Genomic DNA, 19704 nt, shown 5'->3' on the forward strand with positions numbered 1-19704 from the left:
GAGAGTAGTCAGGAGTTCAGGACTCAGCAGAGGCTTTCTCTACAGAGTAGAGAGATATATATATTCTGTTTTCTTAAAGCTTTAACTTTTTGGTGTGGATCACTGGAAATTGGACAATATTTGGAATCTAGATTTTGTTCAAAAAAAAATTATAAACCCCAATTTGCATATTTTTCAACTTCTCGGCCAAAATAAAACATTTTTTAACATACGTACTATTTTAATATTTGTTACAATGAAACACTCCTTATTCTGATATTTATTTAGTTGTTTTTCTTCTTTTATCATTAAAAAAAATGTACTATTAAAAAAAACCCAAAATAAAGTCAAAAAGGTCGTTTTTTAAATAAACTAAAAATCGGATTCGGATAAATATAAAATCGGGAATCAGGGAAGCAACAGCTTAAATACAGCTCCAAAGTCCGATCTGAAAAAATTGTTTTTTCTTGTTTGTTTTATTTTTTATTACCGCAGTATTTTAAATTTTTAATACGTCCATAAATATACCAATCGGTTTGTTCGTTTTTTAACTGTTTTGTTTTACAGCAGGACAAATCAGAGCATTCTAAATTGTATTACTGTACACACACAAAAATATTTACATATTTTCTTCTTCTTTCTTTTCTTTTTCTTTTCTTGCGTCGCATCAAACCATTCTGGTGAGTTGTGAGTCTGGACTCTGGAGAAGGACATCTGAAGTGTGGCAGATTCAAACTCGTCTCAGGACTCAGAGTTACTGCGTCTCTCTATTATACTCTCCGCTCTGTATTTATTTACACATATGTACATAGTGTCTGCATATTCCTTTATATATTAGTTTTCTACCCTCTCTCCCCGCGAGTCTCGCACTCTAGCCCAATAGACCTTTAAAAAAATACCGAACTGCCAAAATATATTGGGCCCTTTTATTTTTACATGCATTCAGTTTAGATGTTATTGAGCGCGTATATTAAAAATGGGTGTTGATAGACTAAGACATGAGGTACTTGTAGGTGATGTGTCTCTGATCAAGCTGTGCCAAAAAGGCGAGCACATTTCGATTCTTAGACCTCAAACGGAAGAACGGAAGAAAAACATTGTGTTACCGATGCGTCATTTCTAATTCGCATTGCATTAGCTCGTGCTTGTAAAAACTATAGGAATGCGGCAGAAATAGCTCGTAGAATTCACGCGCATAACGGTGGTGGTGTCAGCGATGCTTCGATAGATGTAACATTCAACATATTTACTTCCTATAGGGATTATATTATTTATTTCAAAAATGGCAAGTATGTATGATACAATGTACAAACATACGGTATGGCTCTCATAGTCGATGTAGTGGTTCAGGAAAGATTGATGGGAAGAAGTGGTCAGTAAATTCCCGTTTGAAGCTTGGGCCAAGTTAGTCGACAATGGAAGATATGTGCTGAGTCAATTCGGGCCGGTGTTAACAAAACACTGTTACAATCGAATGTTCCATATATTCGCTTGCTGACCTACTAAGTAGAGTACCCATCTCTGTGGTACGGAACGGATCTGCGCCGTGTAGTGCCGCGGAATGGTTTAGTGCAGAGTACGAAATACCGAGAAGGACCAGGTTATTCGTCATAATCCGGTCGAGAAGCGAGGATGGGGGTAAGCCAATGCCGCACCAGACCACGGATGAATTCGGTATGTGTTGGCTGGCCTGAATCGGAAGTATCATAGGCGGAACCAACAAGCGCGATGATTTGGTTTGAACCGATATTTGGAAGTAGTACTTCAACAGCGTGATTAGCCAAGGTATAGGGAACACCCGTTGATGTGTCAGGAACGGGTGAGGGTACGATGGTTCTTCAACATACTGGAGAAAAGATCCAAGGTGTTCGTGGAGGGTCCAGATACCGTGGAAGTCGTGGTACTCCTGTAATTGCTGAAGGAGGTCATGGCCAATGGGCGGCAGTTTCGGGCCTACCAGGATGCGTCGAATCAGTTATTGGATGCAGGTAAAGAGGCTGGTAGTGAACTCGTGGCTACCGGGGCAGACAGGACAGAGACAGTCGTCAGTGCGGTAGTCGAGCAATGTGAACATGTACGTATTCGTTACAATCATAGCACAGAGCCAGATTGGTGCAGACTCGAAGCAGCGATTGAAGCTGTCGTGTCTGGCTGTGTCTCGGTTTGAGGTTGGCGGTTTACCCATAACCAGTTGGTAGTAGTATTGGCGCCGGGCCATTGCCGCGATCTTCTTGTTGGACCAACGTTTTGTTGAGTTCTTCCTAATGTCGTCACAGCGTTGGCGGAGGGCTACATGGTCGGGTGAATAATGAACAACGATTTTCGATGAACAACGATTTTCGGATGCACACCTGTTTTTGTATTTGATGGACAGATTTCCCAATAGAAGAAGGCAGAACATGAGCGGCATTCGCAGGAAACAGAACATGGAATATAAATATAGTTGCGATTGGATCTTTCGTCACCGTGCGTTATCAACGATGGATTGCATCCTATGAGACCGATAATCGAATTAAAACGTCACATGTAAAGTCCTTCATTTCAACACACGACTCGGATATGATCGTCTACGATAGCGGAGTAGATGTATGTTTCTATTTTGTTACAGAATGCGCTCACGGAAAACACACCACATTCATATACGGGTACATGTTCACCGTTTTAAAGTGTAAAGAGTATTCGGAGGTATTAAAAGTTGTGACTATATGAAGCGTTTTCGAAAGCAGGATTGTCTCATGTGTGGGCTTAAGAGGGAGAGGTGACTGCAGACATTATGCTAGCATATAGAGACGAATCGGGCGACGGCATTTTGTTTACATTGAATTATTGTGCATTGGGTGACATTATGTATAACAAGTGTGAAAGTGCTTTCAAAGCAGGAATCAGCTCTTTCCGTAATGCCTGGCTATCCGACATTACACAAACTAAGTTTGCAACACTTCACGGAGATGACACAATATCAGACAGCAAAAAAATATTTCATAGGTGAGAAGATACCCGATGGGAATATCATGAGCATTACACTGGCACATACAACCCTTTTAGTAGTCAGTGCAAACAACTGCCAGCGTATAGACTGCGACCAACTCCCGAGACAAGCCTATCGAGCAACATATACTGCATCAATGCCTCGCCGTGAGTAGCATCTATTCCCTATAGCTACCCCCAACCACGCTCCTCAACCGAATTATGACGGATAACCTGGTCCTACTTGGCATTTCTTACTCTGCACTAACCCATTCCACATCACTACACGATAAAGACCCGATCCGAACCACAGAGGTGGGTACGCAATTTAGTAGGTCAGAAAGCGAATACGTGGCACACTCGATTGTGTCAGTTTTTTGTCAGCACCGGCCTGAATTGACCCAGTGCATATCCTCCATCGTCGACTCACTTGGTCCAAGCTTCAACAGGGAATTTACTGACCGCTTCTTCCCATCGATCTTCCCCGAACCACTACAACGGCTATGAGAGCCATACTATAAGTACAAACATTGTAACTTAACTCCTTTGAGAAAAAAATATTATCCTTATAGCTCCAACTGATGAAACTAGGAAATTCTTTGGAACTGCAGCGTATGAAAAAGGTCGAACACAAGTTGCAGTACCAACATGTGTGTAAGTATAAATGGATAAACATAAATGTTGCTGCGTTTTTATCTAAGTCAAGTGTGCTTATACATGCAAGAGTGTCTAGATCCGCGGCTACTTCAACTATGCAGGCCTACGCTAAACTTTGGTACTAACCAGACCTCGACAAATTTATAGTATGCAGTGGGTATTTTGAATGTGGTCTATATTGTGGCGGGAAAGGTGTACATGTTGCTGCTACAGTGTGGAGTATGACTCAACAGGCATTATGGGCAGATGCCAATGACAATGCTCGTTATGAGTATGATTCTGTAGTAGCAGCAAACAAAGAGATGGTGGAGAGGGAAATACTTCTGTGCGCTAGTTTACTCTGCAAATCAAAAGTGCCGACGGATAACCTTACAACAGAGTTTCTAGAGCAAAATGGTCATCGAGAAATCAATGACACTAGCACGACGACAATATAGTCTTACAGGTGAAGTAGCGCGCAATGTGGCAGCGCAAACGAGTAAAAACTCCGATGCTACAAGTGCCGCTATGAAGAAAGCAGCAGAAGCTACTCGAGTTCTCTTTAAGCTTATAGGTAGTGCAGAAGGACTGCAAAAAGAATGATCAAACTTTCTTCAATTTGTATGATGAAATTAAAGCAGAGTGCCAATTACAATGAAGGTGTTGTACTAAATAACAGTAATTGATAGATTATATCTAGCTAGACAAATAACCTATAGACACAAAGGACCGGACTAAATAATGGAATAGGGAAATTAGTGCGAATCAAACGTCATCATAATGTAGTATCTAGGAGACAAAAATCTGCGCTACGCTGTATTGACTACACTGATGCCTAAGCAAAGGAGTAGAACGCATGAGATCTCATGTTTAAAAAGTAACCATCGCCGTCTCTTGCTGTTCATAGTATATGAGTGTCTTTGTTTGAGGAGTTGTGTATATTGGCTTTTTGTCCGTGTTTTGGTAACACTCCTTCAACTCTTACAATATCCTGTGCGACCGCTCTTTGCGCACCTCTACATCTAGTTTCTTGTTCTGGCTCTACACGAATCAAGTGGGTACACCAAACCCTATCTGGTGACAACTATAATCGCTGGGATGCCAACTTGTATCTCGCGGCTCTTAGCGACTACGAGTGGGATCTCAATCACATTTTAAACAACTGTAAATTACTTAAACCTCCTTAAAATCCCTTACGAACCCGCGCGTATTGCTGAAAGCACCATTATATTCCGCAACGCTAAGAAAGCTGTGGGATATTATCGCACCACCAGAAGTCTTCTCATCCGTTCACTTTTCGATGAACTTTGTGAGACATTCAGCAAAGTAACGATGATGAAAGATACTTGGACCTTCTCAATAGCCTGAGTATTTATTATGACTCATTTACTTGGACCTATTTGAGACGATAGTAGATGTAGGATATTATAAACTAAATTTTATGTTCTCTGAACTACTACTTACAGGTTTTGGTCTTCCCGCCAATCTCCAAAATCCAATACGTCTTTTTCTTTTTTTTAACTTTTCTTCAGAAGGAACTTTATTTATATTAGCTAATGTATTAACTTGCTGCCGCTCGCCGTCTCGCCGTTACACTCGCCTTCAGACAAGTGGCACGGCACCACTGTCCTCCGTATCCCCAACGCACATTATGGCCTTCTGATTGGCCTGTTCAAATTGTCTGGTTCTAAAATTAAAAGCAAACATAAGTATAGCTTAGCTTTCCCGCAGGTTTCGGTGTTTTCCTTGGACGAGAACCCAACTGCCCACCCGACACCTGGAGAATACAAAACTTTGCTACACAACGTTAATTGTGTTCACGCGACGTTCAGCTTCTGCCCGATGAGCTCCCGCGGTAGAATGCATCTGGAAACGGTGCACGCGTTCTAGTACTCTCTCAGGTTAAGTTATTCCTTCCAATTGGTATGAACTCGACTCTCCAATCACGGCTGTTGTCCCTTATGTCCCTGCTGCTTCTCCACCTGTCGCCATAGATATGACAACGGCTCCTATTCAGCCTGTACCCTCGCTGCCGCCGTCTGCTGCTTCCATGTCAGGTGCCGCACGCGCACCAAGTACCACTGTTATTCCTTCCTACATATGAGACACACCTAAATGGCCACAAGGAGCCTCCAACCCGTCACACCTAGGACTCCCCGTGAATATCCGCTGCAGCCTGCATTTATCCTGCCACCAGTAGTTCCTCATTTCAATACCCCACCCCCAAGAGTATAATTACGAACTTCCAAGGCTATCTCGAGGATTGCCGCCGTCAGCGACTTCAGCCTACCCTCGCTGGACAACGTTCCTTTCCCTCCATCTCATATTCCTGTCAATAACATTTCCACCACCGCTTTCGATGGTTCTTAGTTAAACTACTCGGACACCGATAACCCATCAGATTTTTCCGGCTTAATAGCTGATATTCCTACGTCACCGTTCCTGATGACGGAAACAACTCGCCGCAGCAACTTTCGGATCCGTCCGACTCTTTATTTGACGACGGAGTTAACACTCCTGAGACGTTCGGCGACTACACCGATCAGACTATGACTTCCTAAACTCACCATATCTATTTGTTCGTGTCGCTACCACGGATGACATCACTATCCTTACCGTGCAGTATCAAGCAATGCCCGGGCTGCCAGTCTCAAACTCGACGTCTTTCACTTTGTCGTCAATACTGCTTACCTCTATTCTTAATTAAATGTCCCAGTCTTCATGCACCCGCCCGCTGGCAGCGTAAAACTCAAATATTACCCCGCAGGTCATGTACTAAAGCTCAAACGGGGCCTTTATGGCCTCCGTCAAGCTGAACGTCTATGAAATATAGACATCGTTGGTAAACTATCACATTTTTGCTTCCAGCGTACAGACGCCGACAAATCTCTCTGGTTCCACGATGGCTTCAGAATCTTACTTCTCATCTATGTTGATGAAATTGTACCTGCCGTAACTTGCATGTCTAGACTTGAGCTCTGGCTTTACCGTGCCCTCAGTCTTCACTACTCTCGCAAGAATCTGGGTTTGGTTCGCCACCTTGTAGGTTTCAGTATTCGTCAATCTCCTTCCTCTGTTACACTCGACCAGACGGCTTATGTTGAACACATGCTTGCCACGTTTACTAAAATTGATACCATCCCGAACCATACCCCGGGTAATAGTATTCACCCTGCCTCCCTTGAAGCTCCAGCTTATCATGGCAAGAACTACCGTCGTCTCCTGGGTGCACTTGAGATTGCCGCTAATTGACCCGAGTTGATATTGCTGCGTGCCTGAATTAACTCGCTGCTTTTGCTTCAGATCCTAACGAGCTTCATTATAGGGCCCTTACCCGTATTCTTCAATACCTTTCTGTGACAAAACATTGTGCATTGGTTTACAACACGGCCGCTACCTCTGATGAACTCCTCGCCGTAACACAGATAGTGACTGGGACGGCTGCCACGACAATCGACGTTCCCAATCGGGCACAGTACTATGCTTCAATGGTACTCCTGTCTTCTGGAAATTCTAGAAACGGAAGACCACTGCTCTCAGCTCTGCCGAAGCCAAATACGATGCCTCCTCTGAATCGGCTCGCAGTATTGCATGGTTGAATAACATACTCACAGCCATGCTGTGCGCCTTCTCCCCGCAACGCCTCACTATCCTCCAGGCTGACAATCAATCAGCCATCAAAATTTCTTTGGGTACTGGTACCCCCAAAGGACTCAAACACAACGCTATTCGTTACCATTACGTTCGTGATTATATTCAGCAAGGCATGCTTATTCTTACGTGCGTCAGTACTAATGACAACGTTGTTGACCTTCTTACTAAGTTTCTAGGCCGCGAGATGCGGTTTTTGTCTTGCATAGTTACTAACTTATTATGCTTCTCATAATTACCTTAGTTACTGAACAGGGCCATAATTCTGTAAATACATACACACTTTTACTTATATATAAAATTAGAAATGTGAATAAAAGAATAGTTGTTTAAAAAAAAGTATATGATATTAGACCTGTAATGTCAACCAAGTTTACCTCCGATTTAAAACAATGTTGGTGTTGTAAGCACCGAACTGTTCGGTGATGTTCCTGAGCGTTAATAAGAGTGCAAGAACTTCTAAGTGTGGGCGATAACTTATAAGTGTGAAAACTAATAAGTTTGAAAAGTTCTAAGTTGTATTGTGCGGTTTGTTGGCAAACGGCCGCGCAGACTCGAAAGAAGAGGAGGTTGGTGTACGATTGGTGCTTTGAGAACCGAAGTGCGAGGTAATATGAGCTGGAGGTTGGCAGATGACAATATATGTTGAATGGACTTGTAGGCTCGAAATTGAAAAGATACACGATTTGATTGGCGGCAGGATTCTCAAGGAAATCTTTTGGAGATAGTATAAATACGTGGCTTTGTTCATTCAAAAAGTTCATTCTGCTAAGGTAGACGTTTATTCAACAACCGAGGAAATAAACCTAAGTTCACCGTTACATTGTGTTTTGAGTCTATCTAAGATTACAGACTTTATTAGTCTATCTTTTTTCTTCCCTGTTGCGCCAGTTGAATCTAATAGATATTTTACAAGTACTGGATATTAACAAAATGGCATAGAAATTGCTAAGAATAGGTAACTGCATTGCGTTGTAAACTATATAGTGTCTTCACAATTTTCCTTTTTGAAGCAACTGTCTCTTGATAACTTTAGAATTATTGAGGTATATAGTAGTTTAGATAGTGCAGGTTTATTTAAGCGTGAACGCACGATTTCTAGCTAAATACTAATTAGGATTAAGGATAGTATTATTTATTTCAAAAACGATAAGTTACAAAGTTTGTATGTTACAATGTATGATCATATGGTATGGCTCTCATAGCCGTTATAGTGGTTCGGGAAAGATCGATGGGAAGAAGTAGTCAGTAAATTCCCGTTTGAAGCTTGAGCCAAGTGAGTCGACGATGGAGGATATGCGCTGAATTAATTTGGGCCGGTGCTGATAAATCACTGATACAACCGAATGTGCCATGTATTCGCTTGCTGACCTACTAAGTAGCGTACCCACCTCTGTGGTACGGATCGGTGTACGCCGGGTAGTGCCGTGGAATGGGTTAGTGCAGAGTACGAAATGCCGAGTACGACCAGGTTATCCGTCATAATTCGGTCGAGGAGCGAGGATGGGGGTAAGCCAATGCCGCACCAGACCACGGATGAATTCGGTATGTGTTGGCTGGCCTGAATCGGAAGTATCATAGGCGGAACCAACAAGCGCGATGATTTGGTTTGAACCGATATTTGGAAGTAGTACTTCAACAGCGTGATTAGCCAGGGTATAGGGAACACCCGTTGATGTGTCAGGAACGGGTGAGGGTACGATGGTTCTTCAACATTCTGGAGAAAAGATCCAAGGTGTTCGTGGAGGGTCCAGATACCGTGGAAGTCGTGGTACTCCTGTAATTGCTGAAGGAGGTCAGGGCCAATGGGCGGCAGTTTCGGGCCTACCAGGATGCGTCGAATCAGTTATTGGATGCAGGTAAAGAGGCTGGTAGTGAACTCGTGGGCAGATAGGGCAGAGACAGCCGTCGGTGCGGTAGTCGAGCAATGTGAACATGAACGTATTCGTTACAATCATAGCACAGAGCCGGATTGGTGTAGACTCGAAGCATCGATTGAAGCTGTCGTGTCTGGCTGTGTCTCGGTTTGAGGTTGGCGGTTTACCCATAACCAGTTGGTAGTAGTATTGGCGCCGGGCCATTGCCGCGATCTTCTTGTTGGACCAACGTTTTATTGAGTTCTTCCTGATGTCGTCACAGCGTTGGCGGAGGGCTACATGGTCGGGTGTACACCCGCCCGTGGTTTTGTGTACAGTTTTTAGGTGAGCATAGATACTGTACGGGAAGCGCAGTGATGGTTTATCGTGGGCCCAGGCGGGTTGCGTCAGAGGGGTAAGTGGATTTGTGCTTGCCATTGAGTCGAGTTGTATTCCCAGGCAACCTCCGAGGTAGTCCGCGAATGGTCGCGCGGGGAGCAGGCCGCAAAAGTGAAGTAAGTTTGTTTGATGTTTGGGAGACCGAGGGTATTTAGTGCCCGTGATGATGGCTGCTGCTTGGATGAGTGCTGAGTTAAAGCGCTCGAATAGGGGGTCCAACGCATTCTTCCATATAGGCGGAGCCCAGGCAATAAGGTTCAGCCCATATGTAGCCGTGGATAGGAGGAATGTTTTGAACATCACCAGTCGGTTGCGGGGGTGTCGCCAGCTGTAGCCATGGAAGCCATAAGCGCGGAAAGAGGCGATACCCAGTGACAATGCTGCAACCAGGGATTCCATATGTTTAACGAGGTTGATTCCTGGTACTCCGTGAGAGAGTGGGAACCCCAGGTATTTGGAGTGTTTCGGTTCGGCATGTGTGGGCGCCAGTTTCAGGAGGAGGTAACGTGTGTTCCAAGGTGCGTCTGCAAACGTCGGCGTGATAAGCTCACCATTTATACAAAGGGTTGGCGCCGCGTGTCGCAGGTCGGTAGATCGTACTCGGGGTTTAATGACACCCTGTTCGAAGCCAGATTTGCGTCCCCGCGCATCAATGTCATCTAAGAAGGGCTGGAGCAAAATCGATCGAGGGGCTTGGATCCGTGTGTCATCGACAAATAAATAAGAGCGGAGGAGCTTGGGCCGAAATTGTGCTAGCGTGACAGCTATGGAATACATGTAGATAATAAAGAGCTGGGGGCCGACGATTGAGCCTTGTAAGATGCCATTCGTTCTATGGAATAGAGACAAGAGCGTGCCGCGGTATGTCACTCGGGTAGGGACCCTCCCAAAGCGTGGGAGAGTGACCTTGTCGTATGCCTTGGTTATGTCCAGACGGACGTCGTTCCACTCCTCTTTTGACTGTGTCTCAGATTCCATGGCGGCAAGTGCTTGGGTATGACAGGAGTACCGTGATTTGAAGCCAGCTTGGGTAGCATGGGTAGCAGAGCCGGGGTGGCTCGTAATCAGATTAAGAAAGCACTTTTCAAAGATGCGTCTGACTATTTGCGTAAGCGTGATGGGGCGGAAGTCGGTGGGGGAGGTGATATCTGCATCGGCTTTTTTGGGGTGCGCTGTCAGGAGGCTGCAGTTAATGGCTGCGAGGAAGGTACCCCGAGGAACTTAAGTTTCCTAAATGTACTCTTAATAGTATGAGGAACTTAAGTTTCCTAAATGTACTCTTAATAGTACGCGGAACTTAAGTTTCCTAAATGTACTCTTAATATCACGAGGAACTTAAGTTTCATAAAATGGGTTTTAATGGTTTTATTAATTAATACCTTTTCTCTTTTACATATCAGATATTTGGACGTGACCATTAAAAAGCCCCAGTAAAATACCAAACATAAGAGTTGGTCTAGTTCTATTAATAGAACTATATTTACTTTTCAACTTTATTCATATCCGAATACCTCAGTAGCGAGATGGCTCAGCCGAATATAGGTTTCTAGGGACTATTCACGTAGCCTAGTTGATCCTCCGATCAGCCAACCAGATGTACCAGTCTGATGAAGGCTAAGTCGGTTCACAGTCCATTTCATCCAGTATTCAGAATAAATCATGAGTTCTAACACCACAACGGACACGGCACACACAGATCAGTCAATGACTTCTGCTCCGTAGCAAAGAACAAAAGCAGCACAAAGGAGTATACGCACAGAAGTGAGCTCTACTAGCACATACACACGAGGAAGCACCAGCTGTACAGCTTGAACTCGACCAGAACAATCGCATACAATGCCAGTGTCACAAGCTTCCTCACGCACTTTTACTCCAAACAATGGGGAAGGAGCGATGTACATGGATGATGAGCCCACACCAGCAAGAGCACCATTAGATCCAGCAATGAGTAAGTTCAAAGTGGTCATTGACACGACCATTTATGATGGCAATGCCTATAGTATATGCATACTGGTATATAAGCTGTATGCACAGAAGTTGACATACAAGCACTCCATAAGCTCCGTAATGCAGTTCACACCCAACAACCTAATAGATTGATACCAGAAGTCGATCAGCGGTTATCAAAACTATACAATAAAGCTGTGAAAGGCTGTGATAAAAGTGATCACGATGAGTGTATTGCAATCAATGGCTTAATGAGCGAGTTAACACTAATTAGATCCCATGTAGGGGATAAAATCTCAGAAACAAAGATGAACAAACTACTCAAGATGAGTGAGTTCTCTAAGTGGCCAACACACAAGTATGTGAGTATGGCTGATTGTCGTGATACACTTGAGTTTGTATCTGTAGTAAAAGACTTGTTTGCGAACACAAACATGCCATTGGTACAGTATCTATCACTCGTACAAGAACTGCCCCGACAAACAGCCACAACAGAGGTACCGCGCACAGCACTCAATAATACACGTAGTTCCCAACAGCTTTGGAAAGACTGCACTGATGGGGAAGTCTACAATATATTAATCATTGACAATTTGCGTCACACTCCAGTAAACTATCTGCTGGAGAAATGGCTCAACGACTTCTATAATGCTCGACGAGCAGCACGATTGCGTCGCACAATGCTTGAGCTGGAGAAACGATGCAAGGGCACGGGGAGATAGTCCATTAACATGCAATTTCTCAAAGTGTCACGTTATCAGTCACTAGTCATGTATGGACAACAGGCCGAGACTGATAGAATATTGAAGGCGCAAACGAAGCCTGATGGTAGTAGCGGACCCTTGTCTGACATATCAGAGAAGATATTCCATGAACTCACTGAAGACTTTGTATCAGACAAGCAACCATAACACATGCTAATCACGATCGGTATCGCAAACGAGCGAGAACCGCACCCATCCCAGACCAGAGAGTCAATCGTCCAAGACTTGACACACCCCCAGGGGGTCCACCCAGAGAGATGGGTCAACCCAGAGGGGGGGGGGGCGGGGACCACAAGTAGGACAAGGCCGAGGTCGTCCTATGGGACAGGGTACTTACACCCCAACACCGCGAGGACCACGACCTTGTCCATACTGCCGTTCAGACCCTTCGTCACATGCGTTTAACAAGTGCCCAAAGAAGAAAGAAAGCAAACGTCAGAAGCAGCAGCTAGGGCAGCGCAGCAATCCCAACCGATACATGTAGACCAGTTGACCATTACAAATGGCAACAAGGTGCAAGCGATGGATGAAGAATCTATAAAGCTTGGTGGGCGGAAGTTAATATGGTAAACATGGTAGGCATTGTGAATGCACACACTGATGAAAAAACGTTGCTAAGAAATGCAAATGACATTGCTTACCCACCTTATTCTTTACTTTCTAATCCACGAGACCAAAGATTGCACATAGACATACAAATGAATGGCACCACATACAACGCACTAGTAGATTCAGGAGCACAACGCTCATGTATGGATCGCAGTTTAGTAACTGAACTATACTTGTCTGTAAAATCACAACCTGGGTCTACATACAGATCGCACAATCAGATGTACGAGTACAACGCACAGGTTCCACAGACGTGTGTGATATTACCTATGGCGGTAGATAAACATCAAACTGCTTTGGGGTACTCGACTTCCCAGACAAGAAATCACCAATCCTTTAGGTATGGATATTTTACCATACTTGGGCATATATCTAGCTGGGATAATTGATCCACTCAAACCGACATATGCTAAATGGGAATCACTTCTCACACCACATGAAGATGACCCTGAAAATGAGCGAGAAGGATTCAGAGAATCACTCTCAGACTTATTAGACCAGAACGGCCAGATCCCGCCGGATGTACACTGCAATTTGCCAGGATCGGTAGTGGAGATACCAAGTCAAGAGGTCAAAGCAAAGAACATTCGTCACGCTAAAGTGAACTTTGTTCCACATAAATACATGCCACAAACAGATGACAATGTTCAAAAATGGGTCAAAGACGGGCACATATACAAGCGAATAGCACCCACACAGGCGAATCTACCATTACGGTGTGTACACAAAAATAGCCAACACTTTTAACTTTTTCTTGGAGAGGGGCACAATACTCATTCAAGTCAACTCCGTTTGGACTCCACTCGCTAACAGCACAATTTCAACGAGTGATGGCCAACCACCTCATCGACATTAAAGGGGTACAAGTATACGTGGACGACAGTAGAGAAACACAGACAAACAGTACGAGAAGTCATCAAAAGACTTAACGCAGCCAACTTCAGGCTAAATCACAACAAATGTGCGTTTGCAGTCAAGAAGTCGATATATTAGGCGTCAAAGTTACAACAAAAGGGCTCAAAACAGACCCCGAGAAACAAAACACATGATTGACAGGCTACTGCCAATAACCAAACGTGACCACATAGAGCAATCTGATTAGTAAACTACATGCAGGACTATATTCCCTAGTTCGCGCATATAACGAAACACTTCCGCAATCTCATGAAAGGAAAAATGAATCAGAATATAGCGATTCTTCGGACACCAGAACTCATTAAGAAATAGGAATAACTCAAAGATGTTATTGCATGCTCCGCAATATTGGCGTATTCAGTAGATGGAGTACCGTTTCAAATCATGAACGACACAATCGCTGTCCCAAATCATAGATGGAGTCAGAAGGGATATACTCTATTTTTCAAAGGGCTTAAAAGGTAACGGTTTGAAATGCGGTACTAGGAGGGGTTGTTGTGTGCTCTCCTGGAAGCTGTGTCGTAGTGTGTCCCGTATTGTGTGGTGATGGAGCTGAAGATGTCGTGTCCATGGTGGTATTTGTTGAACACTCCCCTGGAATAGAGGTATCGTCAGCAGGTTGATCCTCGATACCGTGTTTGTTTGCAGTGATATAGGTTTGCATCTGGCGGGCGCATTGTCTCGTCATTCGCATTTTGTTAGGTAGATGCGGTCCATTGAGCGTGTACAAGTAAGAGACCGCGAAGGGCGCGTGATTCGGGATGTCGGGCAATGTGGGTTTGTAAAGTGTTGTTAATAGTGTCCTCCTTGTCTGGTGTCGCGGTCGATGGTGCTTGTGCAGTCGATGCAGTGTCGGGAGTAGGTAGGAGCGTGCGTGGCGTAGCGTATGTGGTTGGTGTGGGCAGGAGGGCGGTTTGAGCAGGTAGAGGATCCTGGTGTGTATCAGCTGAGATGGTGACATCGTCGGTCTGTGTGCCAACCGAGGAATAGGTAGGTGTTTGTGTCTCGCATGTAGTGTCTTGATCGAGGTGTAACGCCATAGTCAGCTCACGGATTATGGGTACGTCCTTTGTGTCTGTGGCAAAGTGTGGGACGGGTGTGTTCCCAACCATAGTCCAAGTCGGAAAGACACGGTAATTGAATTGAACGTCGCTGGAGTGACATATTTTACCTGTCTTGAGGTTAAGTATTCGGCACTCATCGTGGCCTATATATACCCCAATATTGGCGCGGTCGTCTAGTTTGCCATGGCGTGACTGATTGATAAATGCTACTCGACATTCAAAGAGGCGCATGTTCTTAATGCGGTCAGTTGGTTTAAACCCCCAGAACACTTCCCAAGAGGATTTTTGGTCTCAGTTGTGTTTGTTGTCGTGGACAGAGTTCTTGAGAGCTGCGTATTGGATATCTTCGGCCCACATGTTGTCGGGCATCTTGGCTTGCTTCATATCGCTGAGTATAATGTCATGTATGACACCATTTGCACGCTCGACTAAGCTATGTAATGCGGGCGTTGCAGTGGGCACGTAGAGTGTTTTTACATGTTCCTGCGTGTTAACCTTGTTGAATTCTTGAGAGATGAATTCCCCGCCACGGTCACATTTGAGCTCGCGTAGCTGTGCAAGTTTATCCTTCCCGATTTCAGTGTAGAATTGATCTAGTGCGCCAGTCGCGTCGTCCTTGTGCTGGAGGTTATAGACTAATGTGTAGCCACTGATGGCATCTACGGACTTGATATCACAGGTATAACCACTAGGGGTTGTGGGCAAGCCCGTATGTAAGTCAACATGGAAAACGGTTCCAATAGGAGGAAGGTATCGACTCTTTGCTGGTATGTCGGACTGGTCTGCGGCGCATTTTCCCTTGTACACATGGTGTACAAGAGGTACGGTCTGTCAGGTAAGCGATGGTATCTGCCTCAGCTGTGAGCAGTTCTGCGGTGGGAAAAGCGGCATGTTTGATGTTGCCAAGTCGTGCTATGCAGATGTAGTGCCACTTAGGTAGGCCAACGACATTGCGCCCGTGTTCTAGGAAAGTCTCGAGTATTGTACGTATGACCTCCGCATGAGAGTGTAACTGGCGTAGTGTTTGGTTGTAGTTCTTGGTGTTGGGTTGTAGTGGAAACACCGTCGTGACCAGGCCATTTTCAGTATCGAGCTTGGCTAGAGTCTCACGCCAAGTTTTGCGGCGAAAAGGTATGTTCCCGTAAAGGTGTTTATCGGGTTGATCCCAGGATTGCATAAATGCGTCTTGGAGTGGTGCGTCATCGGTGAGTCCACAGTACAGGGGTACTTGCGCGTTTTCTGCGTTGGCGAATAAATCGATATCTACTGGTCCAAAGACGTCTGTAACATGTCGTTGAAAGAGATCCGGGAGTAGCATCCATTCGTTATGGGAAGGTTTGGTGATTGTAGTAGAGGATATGTTATTAGATCGTAGTGTCTCGGTAATTTTGTCGCTATGGCCGAGTCGTCTATGCCAATCCTCAGTGGACAGAGTTCTTGAGAGCTGCGTATTGGATAGCTTCGGCCCACTTGTTGTCGGGCATATTGGCTTGCTTCATATCGCTGAGCATGATGTCATGTATGACACCATTTGCACGCTCGACTAAGCCAAGTAATGCAGGCGTTGCAGTGGGCACGCAGAGTATTTTTACATGTTCCTGCGTGTTCACCTTGTTGAATTCTTGAGAATGAATTCCCTGTCACGGTCACATGTGAGTTCGCGTAGCTGTGCAAGTTTATCCTTCCCGATTTCAGTGTAGAATTGATCTAGTGCGTCAGTCGCGTCGTCCTTGACAATGAGTGGAATAGTGCGTCGGAAATGGCTGAAAACAGTATACATTAGTGTTGCAAGACTAAAGATTTTGAAGCATTTAGTGATTTGATACCAGTAAATCAGCCACATGTGAAGAAGTATCCTAACTACAAGCTTGCAAACTGTAATATTGAATCGAATGACACCCAAGCTTTCAGCAGTGCTCAAATTAGTAGAATTCATAGAATGTCTACTATCTTCATGGACCAGGAAGTGATGAAATGTCCCTCCCATGTACAATTTTGAAAAGAAGTTCGGCCACTGTAGGTTGTGGAGTACTTCTTTTATTTTCAGTAGTAACAATCTGTCTTGCTCATATTGATAGTGACTTCCCTAAAGTCAAGGTATTTGCGGTTTTTAGTGGTATGTTCACCTGGGTGTCTTTTTACGTATCTAATTTTTTAATGTTCTCTTCTGTCTTTACGTGCCCATTTTTTTTAACGTTCTCTTCTGTTTATAGCATGCTGGGTAGTGCTCGCAGTGCCTATTACTCTGGTAAATGTTTAGGTATACTTCTGAATTGATTTTTCAAATATCTACATGACATCGAAAGCGATGATGTCATCGTTCACTTTCTAAAAGAGGCTATAATATCAACAGTTATTCGCCATCGTAAGTACGACCTCCCATCTTACGGTTCATATGCGTCATACGAGCAAGTACATATCGTTTTTCGAGACTCGAGAAGTTCACGATCACGTCTGGTTATAGGGTAGTGTCTTCCAGTTAGGTTCGTGAGCTTTCGGTATGGTACATTATTCACAAGGCTCGCAGAAGTGTATGAAAGTATTTATTCGCTTATCCTTAAGGTTGGTACTTTAAGTAGCTCAAATACTTACAGTATTTCCACTATACTATCGTCAGTTGAGAAATCAACCACGGCCTTAGCATTCCCAAGCTGTTTAATAAATCTTGGCTCAGCATGCCCTCGCTGCATACGCTCAGTGTTACGTGCTGCTTGCGTTAAGATAGTGTCAATTTATTTTTCTAAATATCAATGATTCATCAACACTCAAACTTTTAAACCCTCATAAGGTTCAAGTCAAGCAAGAGACGTTCCTCTACGCTTGCATACACATACGTATGTATCCGAATCGTGCTTGTCTAGCTTTCACTGTATCATAATTGTATAGTGATGACCTAAGTCGCGCTTACCAGGGTGACGTGGTAAGTGAGTGTCGATATTACGAGGCTCGTACGCCTCATCGAGTTCCATAAGATCATACATTCGTTCAGGGCTAGGTCTGTCCAAATAATGGTCTGTGACCGCTTCCGAGCAGTATAGGTTGAAACCTGGGTTTCTAGCCCCTTTTCTAGTATTAGTAGCACTAGCGGTTAATTTTCTTGCTGGTAATTGAGAAGGTCCCGGGTTCGAATCTCAATTGTTGAATCAGATTTCTTCTTTGATATGGGTTTCAGTGACAGCGGCTATTTTGCTCCTTCAAGAACTCATCCACGGGACTCTTTTTGCGCCGAGAGTTCAAAGATCCGTCTAGCCGTTCCTGAGGAATGGGGTCCCCAACATCGGCCCCGATACCTGTGGCAGTATCCGCAGACTGATGCTTGGCTTTCATATGCCGTCGGATTCGTGTTGATACCTCCATTCGTTGAAGAGTTATAACGTCCCCAACATTAAGTTATTTGGCCCCAACATTCAATGAAATAGATACCTTAACACCGCCTAGGAGTTCCGTAGTTTCCGTAGTTGTGCGAAGCTCTGTATCCGAAGAGGCAGGCTCCAACAGTTCTTCGTCAGGTTTTTTCCTTGACTCGGCTTCTCCTCGACAGTTTCTTCGGCAGGCTTAAATGTCGAAGGACCAGGCGTGTCCTCTGGGACCTCAGCAGGCTTCGCAGGTTTAGCGCTGGCGGCCACATTCTTCTTATTAGGTGCTGTAGGCATACTTGATACTTGGCTTATCAAACGATAGTTGAAAATAGTGTTACTCTCGTCAGTTTACAGACAGCTATCGCTACTTTAAATGAGAATATGTAAACTTCAGAGGAAATATTACAAGTTCTATTATGTTGAAATAAACATTGAAGACCGGTCAAGTTAGTTAGGATTGAGCAGTTGTAGCTTGTGTAAGAATGATCAGGTTTGCCTCTTGGTATAAACCTTAACACCCGCGAGCACACGGAACATACCTCTAGCATCTTTACTACTTGTTTTCACAAGAATTACTATGGGTTCATAGCTCACATAGCCTGATTGTACATAGGTGTTGGTGAGAACCATGTTAATACTTTAGTAATTATAAATAAAAGTCCTTTTGAACAAAATTTTATAATAAATAGAAAAAGACTTTTCGAATGTTCGATATTGACGAGAGGACCAACACTATAAGTAATAGTTCAGACTTCGTACAGTTTATTAATTACATCTGCTATTGTTTCCAAATAGAGTCAAGTATATGAATCTTGCCAAATACTCAAACTATATGAGCTATAAAGTGAATTTGGAGCATTTTGGATCTATTGGAGAAATAACTTGTATAATTATTTAAATAGATAAGAACGAATGACTTCTCTTATTTGATCTTGAAATTTCAATCTAACCGGAGTGTTGAACTTGCTAAACTCTCTCTCTGCTTCTTTTTAGAATATGGGGTATAACTTCTAGTCAATGGCTAATAAAGTCATTGGCATGTTCGTTTCCAAGGTAGCATACTCTTGGTCTTGTGTGTCATTTGTTTCCTTTAGGGGTTTATTATAATTTCTGAGGTTTTGGTATTCATATGTTTTCATGCAGACGTTACAGCATATCTGGCATTTAGTTGATCACGTTTGAAAATATGACCTGAGACATTTTTGTTAGTTTTTTTTGTTTTGTTTGTGGAATATACTTGTGTGGTACAGAGTGTACTTTAGTATGTCACATTTGTCTGACATTGATTCCATTTACTGCACAGTAATACTGTGACTTTTGAGCCAGGTAGATTGCAATGTATTTCCGGAGCTATCACTTAATTGGTTTCTAGAGTGACTCTCGAAATCCATCTTGTTCATGTCCTGGGTCATCCTCGTGTGGTGTGAGTAATGATTCCCGCTTTGCATCTGTTGATGTGAGTGGATTTATATATATATATATATATATATATATATATATATATATATATATAATATATATATATATATATATATATATATATATATATATATATATA

General features: G+C 43.7%; 3 protein-coding genes across 3 annotated transcripts; 2 read left to right on the forward strand and 1 right to left on the reverse strand.

Moving 5' to 3' along the window:
* Nucleotides 1–3996: 3996 nt before the first annotated feature.
* On the forward strand, nucleotides 3997–4185 carry SARC_05749 (hypothetical protein; the record flags this gene model as incomplete). Its single annotated transcript, XM_014300385.1, has 1 exon — nucleotides 3997–4185. The coding sequence occupies one exon, from the start codon at nucleotides 3997–3999 to the stop codon at nucleotides 4183–4185; it is 189 nt and encodes a 62-aa protein (XP_014155860.1).
* A 2313-nt stretch (nucleotides 4186–6498) lies between these two features.
* SARC_05750 (hypothetical protein) lies at nucleotides 6499–6783 on the reverse strand (the record flags this gene model as incomplete). Its single annotated transcript, XM_014300386.1, has 1 exon — nucleotides 6499–6783. One exon carries the CDS (start codon nucleotides 6781–6783, stop codon nucleotides 6499–6501), a length of 285 nt encoding a protein of 94 aa, XP_014155861.1.
* Nucleotides 6784–11324: 4541 nt separating this feature from the next.
* On the forward strand, nucleotides 11325–12157 carry SARC_05751 (hypothetical protein; the record flags this gene model as incomplete). The annotated part of the gene is made up of 2 exons (XM_014300387.1): nucleotides 11325–11487; nucleotides 11523–12157. The coding sequence occupies 2 exons, from the start codon at nucleotides 11325–11327 to the stop codon at nucleotides 12155–12157; spliced, it is 798 nt and encodes a 265-aa protein (XP_014155862.1).
* Between the last annotated feature and the right edge of the window lie 7547 nt (nucleotides 12158–19704).

This window comes from Sphaeroforma arctica, assembly GCF_001186125.1.
Source record: "Sphaeroforma arctica JP610 unplaced genomic scaffold supercont1.380, whole genome shotgun sequence".
NCBI classification, from domain to species: domain Eukaryota; class Ichthyosporea; order Ichthyophonida; genus Sphaeroforma; species Sphaeroforma arctica.